The sequence below is a fragment of the Monopterus albus genome, unplaced genomic scaffold (genome assembly GCF_001952655.1).
Source record: "Monopterus albus unplaced genomic scaffold, M_albus_1.0 scaffold30.1, whole genome shotgun sequence".
NCBI lineage: Eukaryota > Metazoa > Chordata > Actinopteri > Synbranchiformes > Synbranchidae > Monopterus > Monopterus albus.
In genome coordinates, this window is record NW_018127910.1 from 1,519,580 (window position 1) to 1,529,870 (window position 10,291).

The 10,291-nt window shown below is 40.5% G+C and overlaps 1 protein-coding gene across 4 annotated transcripts in view; it reads left to right on the top strand.

Moving 5' to 3' along the window:
* uggt2 (UDP-glucose glycoprotein glucosyltransferase 2) overlaps nucleotides 1–10,291 on the top strand; it is a 38,821-nt gene that overhangs the window by 18,845 nt on the left and 9,685 nt on the right. For 3 of the 4 annotated variants that reach the window (XM_020596426.1, XM_020596425.1, XM_020596427.1), the window contains exons 24-33: nucleotides 591–721; nucleotides 1,001–1,096; nucleotides 1,310–1,412; nucleotides 2,157–2,236; nucleotides 3,654–3,843; nucleotides 3,972–4,130; nucleotides 4,344–4,429; nucleotides 7,029–7,113; nucleotides 7,258–7,340; nucleotides 7,721–7,744. In XM_020596426.1, coding sequence (XP_020452082.1) covers nucleotides 591–721; nucleotides 1,001–1,096; nucleotides 1,310–1,412; nucleotides 2,157–2,236; nucleotides 3,654–3,843; nucleotides 3,972–4,130; nucleotides 4,344–4,429; nucleotides 7,029–7,113; nucleotides 7,258–7,340; nucleotides 7,721–7,744 — 1,037 coding nt within the window. The remainder of the gene's footprint in view (nucleotides 1–590; nucleotides 722–1,000; nucleotides 1,097–1,309; nucleotides 1,413–2,156; nucleotides 2,237–3,653; nucleotides 3,844–3,971; nucleotides 4,131–4,343; nucleotides 4,430–7,028; nucleotides 7,114–7,257; nucleotides 7,341–7,720; nucleotides 7,745–10,291) is intronic. The other variant, XM_020596428.1, reaches the window with a different exon arrangement.

Below are 10,291 nucleotides of genomic sequence, written 5' to 3' on the forward strand. Positions count from 1 at the left end.
ATGTGCTATTTTGTGTTGCAATAAAAAAATATAGAAACTTTTAAAAAGTGGGATAGACTATACTGTCAGTGAGGAAAAGCACTGATTTCAAAAATTGGCAGTTGTGGTTTGGTACAGTGGAACAGAATCCTCTAAGCTGCCGCACTGTGGAGGTGTTTCCCTCTAGTATTTTCAGTGCTTCCTTAGAACTGTCAAATCAGCATGATGTCAGTTTCTCAAAGGTCACAGGTGGCACAAATGGCACTGTACATGTGTGTGTGTGTGTGTGTGTGTGTGTGTGTGTGTGTGTGTGCTCTGACTGTGTGTACAGAGCTGATGACAGATGTTTCAGCAGCAGCGATGCTGACATAAATGGATGAAGAGACCAGCCTCTGAGATGACAGTAACAATTAATATCATTTTATATCACTCTGCTGCAGTGGCAGGGCTCTACTTCCAACATAGAAAGGATGCAAACGCATCCCTGAATACCTCGACTTTAAGTGGATACAACACTGTGTTAAAAACATATTACATTGGAAAGTTGTATATAATACATGCTGACGTAATAATTGGTAGAGTTGGTGTTATGAATGCATTGTTTTCTCTAGATCCTTGGTCCGTTTGAAGAGGAGGAAGAATTCACAGTGGAGGATTTCCACTTGCTGGAGAAGATTACACTGAGCAGTTCTGCAGAGAAAGTCAAAGCCAAAGTTAAACAGATGGGGATGAAGGCAAAGCAGTATGTTTGTATTTTTTTGTCTTGTTATTTGACACAAAATATCTTCTTTTCACCTTTAACTCTTTCTGATGGCACATTTGAGCATCTTTAAAGAAAGTGTTCTGTTAATGTCAGCCTTAATGAAAATAGTGAAGAAAACGTGATTCTCTCAGTTTAAAGGTTGCCTTCACTGATTTATGAGGCTGCCTTGTTAACAGCTTGACTGTGAGCTTCATTTGACATCTAACACATATCATTAACAAATGATGGACTGACCCTGTTGCACTTCTTTTCTCTTAGTGCCAGTGACCTAGTCATGAAAGTTGATGCTCTCTTAACTGCAGCCCCCAAAGGGGAAGTCAGGAGGGATGTCCACTTTATCAAAGACAGCCACAGGTAGGCAACTTTTTTTTTTTGTTTACTGTCTATTTGACTCTGCAGTCTCACAGGGAGGTGTTCTTCTTTTGTTATAATGGATCTGAAAATTGCTACACCATCATTTCAAGCTGTGCAGCAAGGCAAATTTATTTGATTTGCAGTTCTGCTGAATAAGAGTTGTCTAACCTTGTGTTGCTGAATCTGCTTTTGTATGCTGTTCTCCTCCCTCAGTGTGCTTCATCTCTCCCCACGTGAAAATGAGGTACTCTATGACGTGGTGGCCATCGTTGATCCTCTCACTAGGGAGGCTCAGAAGATGTCCGCCTTGCTGATCGTAAGCTGCATTCTTCGCTCGTACACCCTAAATAGGGCACACTAAATTCCCTTGAATTGAAATTAATGGTACTGAATGAAACGGTAACTCAAAGCTTTGCAAGGTGCAAAAGTTCAGAATTTCTCCCCCCCCCCCATTCTCATATTGATTGATTGATTGATATTATAATCAAATGTTTCATGGTTTAATTCTTTTAAAAAACTTTATTCTGAAAGCTACTGTACCTTTCTTTGTTAGGACATGTGCCTTTTTTGACCAGATAAAGTTAGTTTGAAACATTTTTCTTAGTGGGCTTAGTTTCACTGATTCTCACTAGCTGTCTGCAGCATCTTGCTGCAGGTTGGCTGTGGTGAATTATTTGTGAATATGAAAATATGACTCACCTTGTCATTATAGATAGTCAGAAAGACAGCCACCTTTAGTAGCCATTGTTTGCAATGTACACTTTTCAGTAATCTAGCAAGTATCACGCCAACATATCAACGTTACCGCTTGGCATGAGGAAAGCAGCTCACTGTGCCTGTAACCAGTGGCTCATTCGTTTTTCGACCACAGTTGTACCAAGAAAGACGTTGTGTAAGAATATCTGTGCATCGTCATTTATGAACCTGCAGGAATTTAGCAGTGGGCAGTGAAGCTATAATCTGCTTTCAGTCTTTTTGTTCAGTGAAATGCGTGTGTCTTGAACTAGTGCCCTTTCTGCTTTGCTCTTGATTTCTAACTGGGTCTCTTCTTCTTCTGCAGGTGCTCAGCCAAGTGGTTAATATGAGACTGCAGGTGTTTATGAATTGCAGGGCTAAGTTGTCCGAGATGCCCCTCAAGAGGTAAGCACTAGTTCCAATGGTAATTAAATTTTGCTGTTTGGCTTGTTTGTGTGTCCTCTGACCAGTGCAGACTTAGCATCTCTGCCTCGCTCCTTCCCTTTGTAAGATTATATGGCACAGATGCAATCTGCTTAATAACACCACCTTATTGCTTTGGGCCTCCCCTCACATCTCTGGGCAAATTGCTTACAGCTTGCACTGTTGCGGTTCAAACCATGCAGTAAAAACAACAAAATTATCAAAAAAAGAAATTGTCCACAGTATGAATGGGAGTCATTGTGTAATTTCTTTTTTAATTTGTTCTACAATAGTTTGAGTCATTTGTAGTGATAGTAAACTGAAATAGCAATAGCGTTTTGTACTTTCTTAAAATCTCATCATAAAAATCCTGCTAACGATGTATAGTTTAAAATGGCAGATTTTGTAATCAAAGTTTCAGCTTCTCAGGTTCAGGTCCCATGTACAGCTTTAAGCTTGGTAATCATATAGCCCTCCCCTGGAGATGAGGCTGTCAGTGCGGGCACATGAATCCTGTTCTGCATCAGTGTGTTTGTTTTATTCACTGTTATATGTGTCACAGTGGTAAAACTGCAGAAAAGATCACAGCTGATCATCTTCTTTGTGTCAGTTTTCTTCTTGTGAATTTTTCACATCACTAATTGGAACTAATCGAATAAAGACAATGTGTTCCCCCTGGTGTATTGGATTTTCCTCCTTAACCACAGCCATTTCCTCACCACAGTCCTGTGCTGGTAGCAACTCCAGTCTCAGCTTGGAGTCGACAGCCCCTCTTCAACAGAAACACAGCCCCTGTGGTGCGAATTAACTTTTGAGAAATGTCCTAGTGAATAAAGACTGTGTTGATGTACCTCTGAGGATAAGAAGGCATTCTCAGTACAAAGAATTAGAATTGGTCATGCTTATGATCTGCCACATTATTTACAGTCATTATGTCTTCTCAGTGTCCGAGGGTGCACTGAAGAATAGCCATTAGTATAAAGATTAACCTGGACCTGTCCTCTGTGACAACTTAGGGTAATAATGGAGAAGAGAACATTTCTGGTGCATTGACTGTTGCACATATTTCTGTTGTTGGCTGAGCAGGAACACTGACAGTAATAGTCGTAGATTCCTCACTTTGAAGAGATTGTATATACCCAGCTGTCACAACAGAGCCCATTTCTCCTGTCTCAGAAAGGAGACTATTGCACAACATGCCATTATTTTAGAGCTTGCTGAGGAGAACAGTGTGTTTGTTGCATAGAATTGTTGTCTCAATCTGGTGACAAAAAGTCCTGCAACATATCTGCCATTTCAGGGCTTTCATTTCTCTCATTTAATGTTAAATATCATGTTAATATGCAGTTACTTGGTGAGCACTTAAATTTTGATTATCTGTGTTTGTCTGTATTCACAGCTTTTACCGCTTTGTCTTGGAGTCTGATGTGACTTTCTTGGCTAACGATACGGTGTCTTCAGGACCAGTTGCTCGCTTCATGGAGCTCCCAGAATCTCCACTCCTCACCCTTAATATGTTTACACCGGAGAGCTGGATGGTGCAAGCAGTGCGCAGCCCCCATGACTTGGATAATATCCACCTGCAGGAGGTATTCTGCCCTTTTATTCACTGCTACCCAGCCATCTTATCTTTCTCATCCCATTAGTAGGGTAGCGATGCTTTCTGTTAATCATTCCCCCATTGATTTGTCCTCTACAATTTACTGTTTCGCTCCAGGTGAGCGGGGTTGTGACGGCAGAGTATGAACTGGAGCACCTTTTGCTGGAAGGCCACTGTTTTGACCTGTCAACTGGCCAGCCTCCCCGCGGGCTTCAGTTTACCCTGGGCATGAGTCGAGACCCACTCATGTATGACACCATTGTCATGGCTAACCTGGTCAGCAGTCTTCTTTCTTCCATACCAGAGTTACAGTATCAAGACATTTTTCTTGTACTGTGTTGATAGATGACATAGATGTCATAGCTGTCAAGTACAGTAGTAAGACACAGATTTGGAACACAAACTGTCCGGTGCCAGGGCTGAAAAACAAGTGTTAAATATATTCTTACCATAAATACTCAGACTTATATTTTTTTTAAATCGCAACAGGGATATTTCCAGCTGAAAGCCAGTCCTGGTGCCTGGATCTTAAGATTACGTAAAGGGAGATCAGAGGACATCTATCAGATTCTCACGTGAGTATTTACCAATATCTATAGACTATTTGTAATGCCATTATAGTGTTTCCTTTTAATATATTTTGAAAACAAAGTTAGATAATGATGCTAATTAGGTGGCTTCATTAGTAGGTTAGCATCAAGGTTGTTCTCAGCAACTTCTCCATTTCATACTGGTAGCTATGAAACCCATCACTATGGTAACATGGAGAGCTGCTGACACTGTAGCAACTCAAGGTTTTGACGAGTGCAGGGAGTTGTGCTCAGCACAGCGGAGAGAGAGACAGGTAGGAGGAAAGGGGTGCTATTAAAGAGAAACAGAGGGAAGGGATGATTCAGCTGGTCACCTGCCATGCCATCTACCTCAGACTGCAGAATATCAGCAGCAGAATGTGTTTTAGTTAGGACGGCGTGGGTGTCAAAGGCTGCATATACTAGACAGAGTGCGTTGGTGTTGTTTAATTTCCCTGGACAAATAGAAACAGTATTGTGCTTTGGTTGGTTTGATAAATGTTCTTAAAAAATGAAATTTTCCTTGACTTTTTTCACATTTTGCTTTTGTTTGATAGACAGGAATCATACTACAGGAAAAGGAACAGGGGGCTATGACATGCAACAAAGGTCCTTGGGCCATTTATTTAATTCTGCGCTCTTAATTTAATTTAAAGGTACTTTGACACTTTCTAGTGATATTATCTAAAACAAATTCAATTCCTTTTTTAAAGGTTCTTGTACTTCATCATTTGATTCTATGAAACATAACCAAGGACAGTAATCTTTAACACTCAAGTTGTGGTAATCCCAACCATGTACTCTATGCGTCTGCATAGGTAGCTGTAGTGCATCATCCTGCAATCACAGATATTGTCCTCTCTGGCTATCCTCACATAAGATTTAGGACACATACAGCCCTGGAATCATTTCAGACAACCAAGATTTATTCCCTAGTCCTCCAGGTGAAGCTAAGAGGTGATGTCATTTTTCACCTTGGCAGTGTCATTATTCTTGTGGTTAGCGGCGCTCTGCTCTGGTTAGGTGGCCGATCAGAAACTAGTGTCTGCATGCTCCAGTCCCAGAGCTAGTGTTTTCCTCTTGCACCTTGTACTGCCACTGTGCCTCCCCCTGACAGCGATGAATGAGATGGCCAGCTCTTCTCTCTTCAGAGAAGGGATACAGATTGATCTCTGGTGCTTTCTAACACAAGCCCTAAAGGCTGAGTTGCACCGGTGACAAAAAAAGGGGGGGGTATAGCACAAGCAGCAATTGAGCATGGGTGGGGTGGGTGGTGGGGGGATAGAATGCACTTTGGGCCAAATGAGGAGGGAGCATTTATCATAGCCATAGGGGCAGTTTTTTGCCTTTAGTAAGCGTTGTGGCTGTAATGGCTTGCTGTGCATCATAGCCTATTGCTGGTCTCTGCCTTAAGTTCGCTCTCTGATGTTTCACCAGCAGATACTGCCTGCCAAAACACATTCTCCACTGGGCAAATCAGTCCTAAAACAATTACCGTGAAAGGCCAGTGTTACACAATCAATACACAGACTTTCTCATTAAATCTACCAGTATATACAGCATGGCTGGGAAGTAGAGATGGATAACATAATGGTAAGGTGATGCTTAATGATGATAGAGGGTAATGAATATGGTCAGTGTGTGACCTCAGCAGGTGTCCCTGTATCCACTTTTAAGTGTGTGCTCTCACTGACTATCAGTAGTTCAGAGGTCTGTCGCTGGTGTTGGTGCTTTAATCAGTGCACCCTGTTGCCAAGGCTAAAACCTGTGGACCAACCACAATCACTGGCATAAAAATGTACACGGTGAAACTCAAGCACACCATTTAGCCATCCAGTCAAAGTCAGACTGAGTGTGTAGTTGTATAAGTAAATGTACAACACATACATTATATAAAGACTTGAATAAGTGGTAATATAGTCAATGGTTTGGCTGTTTTAGATGCTACAAGTTGTTTCTCATTAGCTTGTATACTACAGCTACTAGTGCAAGTTTGTTTATATTGTATGGCAAGCTCACCTGTCAATCAAACACATACATTGGTTTATCCTGTCAGAATGCTTGGCAGATTAAAAGGAGCATTTCTGATAGATCTCCAACGATCTTTTTTTTAGTTCAAAGAACTTGTATAATTGTACTTGTATAATTAATTTTAAAAAATCCAACAGTAAATTTGAAAATCACATTTGATTGCAAAAGGAAAAAATCAGTTGGACTTTAAGATGATTTCATTAAAAAGCTTTTTGACTCACCTCTAGAATTTAACCCATGATGTGTGATATCCATAGCCAATTTATTTGTTTCCAGATTTCAGTGGAAAAACATGTAGCATGCTGAAAATAGTCAGAACCAGTAAAGAAACAAAGATGACCAGTGTACTTAGATGTTTTGTGGCTGTATTTGAATTGCTCTTATTTTGTAAATTCTGTTATTGTGACAGTTGATAAATGTTATTCTTGAGCCTGTTAATTGGTTTTAATCTCCAGGTGGGGGCTCACCTGTGTTAGACTGACCAGCTGCATATCAGTTGCTGAGATTTCATTGTAACTGATTTTATAATCTCTGTCACAGTAATCACTTTCTTGCTGTTTATCCACTTTTTCAGGCACGATGGAACGGATTCCCCTGCGGATGATGGTGATGTTATAGTTGTGCTGAACAGTTTCCACAGTAAGATCATCAAAGTCAGAGTGAGTGTATATCTTACATTAAATATTTGAAGATTTTTGAAATTAGTGATGTTTATGTTTTTCATTGGTCAAATGAAATAGAAGATTTTGGAAGTATTTTACACAGCACGTGATTGTTTTGTGTCTTTTTTTTTCTCATTGTAGGTGCAGAAAAAAGCAGAAAAGATAAATGAAGATCTTTTAAGTGAAACTAGTGAAAGCAAAGGCATATGGGACTCCATAGCAAGGTGTGCAGTCTTTTCTCACAAACAGCTGAAGTTTGGGTGGTTTTATTATTAGGCTTAAAATCCTTCCCCGTCTGTTTGGCAGTAACAACTGTAAACTCATTGATTGGTTGGTTTGCTGATGTGCTTTCTGTTTATTGATTACACATTGCGGTTTCAGGAGATCTTATTCCTCCCCTGGATCCAGACTGCAATATTATGCTGTAAGATCTAGTCTTGCAAAAAATATGTGCTTCTGTAGGTATGTGTGTGTATGCGTATGTGTGTGTGTGTGTGTGTGTGCGCGTGTGTGTGTGTGTATGTGTATGTGTGCATTTGTGTGTTTCCCCAACACTTCCTAACTCTGTGATCCTGTCTCCTCACTTAATGCTTGCTGTGTGAAGTGTTTGGAGCACTTTTGAGAAAAGGTAGGCAGTGTTGCTGCAACCCATTTAACACCTAAACTTTTGTCATTCATTAGCATGCAGTGTTTATTGGTTGCCTTCAGCTGCTGTGCTACTCTCTTAAGTTTTCTAATGAATGAGAACGCGATATGGTAATACTGTGTAACTGTGTTTTAGTGTGGGGTTTACAGTTTCATGTTTTTTCTTTTTTTGCATTAATTAATTTGGTCATTTGTAGGATACCACTACAGGTAGTATACATTATGAATGTACATGTATGTACAGTAGGTATGATGCACAAGTTTTGTAACTTGAAACATAACGACAGGCAGTACTGTACAAATAACATAAAGCTACACGTATATATACAATATACTGTGCTTTAAAGTCATAGTGTGAATCAAATATTGTATCGTGCGCTCGGATTCATCTTCAACCGTGATATGGTGCTGGTCAGGCAGCAGGTAAAGATGCTTAGACACTGTCACCTGTCCGGTGGAGAAGGAGCCAGAACTAGGGCAGAAGGTTGAGAAGAGCCAATTAGAGAACAAGCTCAAGAACCATAATCTTTAATTGGAGCTGGACTGTCTCCCTGTCTGGAGTTGACCAAGATGAGAGGTGCCAGCTCAATGTAAGGGTATTTTTGGGCTGCTTGCTAAGCAGCTCTGTGTTGGAGTTTTTCCTGGAGGACAGGGAGAATCACTTTGAGTTCTGAGCCTATATGCTGAACAGCAGTTTAGAGTACTCTGCCTTATTTGATTCAGCTAAGGTCCTGAATAGGACGCCACTTACAGACACCAGAGGTCTGCTGGAAGACCTCAGAGCTCGTTGGTAACCCCTAAAGGGCCTGAGTAGGAGGCATTGCCTACCTGATATGACCTGAAGTGTGGTTTTGTTATTGAACTTGTGTGCTAGGCATGGACTATTTGGATGAAACACCATGCTGAATTATAAGTGTATCTGAGGACGTTTTAGTTAAATTGGCAACTGCTCCTGTAGGTCTTGGACACTAGAATGAAGAGAGGAGCAGAGCAGAAATGTCTTTGAGGACACCCCCCTGTCCATGAAACTATGAAGCTAAAGGAGGAAGCATTTTGGGCTTTGGCAGCTAACGGGGGTCTTCAGCAATACCAGGGTGCTGGAACTGGTTGTCTTGCTACAATATTGGAGGGCTTTTGGATGTTTGCTCAGTCCAGTCTTCATACCATTTCTGGGAACTGGAAAGTTAGTGAATATGCATATTTGGGTGTTTAGGAACATTAGATGTTCCTGGCTATCACCATGAGCCATCTGATCCTTGAGTAACTTTAGAAAGGGCTGCGTCTGTGTTCTGTGCAACAGATCAAGCATGTTCTGTGGTGTTGGTGGGATTGCCCTCAGGGATAGGCTAAAGGAGCTCAGAGTAGAATCACTTCACCTTCATGTTGAAAGAGGCCAATTCAAGTAGTTTGGCTGATGGATCAGGGGGCTTCCAGGTCACATCCTGTCGAGGTATTCTAGGCTTATCCAACTGGGAGGACACCGTGAAGTAGACCCAGAACAAGCTAACGAGATTACAAACCTCTCTGGCCCTGGACATCTGCTAATTAGGAGCTCTGGGATGTCGCTGGGAGAGCAACATTAGGGATTCCCAGTGAGCAGGACCAGATAAGAAGCTGAAAGTGGATAGATTGAGGAATGGATTTATAATTTAATACAATCTTAAAACTATTTCCCATGGTATGGTTGCATTGGAATATTAAAAGTACTTATACTGTTAAAAGGTTGAATAAGATGGTTTCAAGAGACACAATTGCTTCTTAAGTGCCAGTGATGAATGAGTCTAAAATTAACTTTAATGTGACTGCATTTGGAGAGAGGAGATTATTTTCTTTTGGCATGATCCCACTGTATCCTCCTCTGAACACAAGTGTTCATAAATCTTAAGACTCCAAAGCCACTCATCACCTTGAGCAAAAACGTCTAACCATACGTATATCCAGTACTATGTCTGCACTTAAACATTTTCCATCCAACCAGTCAGCCTAATTAAAAGTGCCTTGGAGAGTCTAACCTAACATCCTACTCAGTCCCATTGAAGACAGTTGGTCTCAGGTTAGGTAGATGACTAATTAAAAAAGGCTGAAAGAAATGGTTGTTGAAAATGTAGTCTGGGTCACAGAAGACACAAAATGTACGAAAAAAGTGCTATTTTACAATTAAACCCTGTTTTTCACAGGACCCCAAATATATTTGATTTGATTTATTCTTTCAAGCATGTAAAGACAGTTGATATGTCAACACACATAATTTTACACATATCCAACAAATGCTAATCCAATATCAATTTGTTTATACCTACTACATGCTTGAATGGAGTAGGAAGAAGTCAGACTTATCCAGTCCTACCCCATGACATCATCTTACCATCATTGGTTTGCAAGCAGTATCTCTACATAGATAATTCTCTTCTACACCACACAAGTAATATACTAAAGAATTATAACAGTGTTAACATTCTTACATAATTACATTCTTAAATACTTATCTTCTACACCACACAAGTAATATATTAAAGAATTATTACAGAGT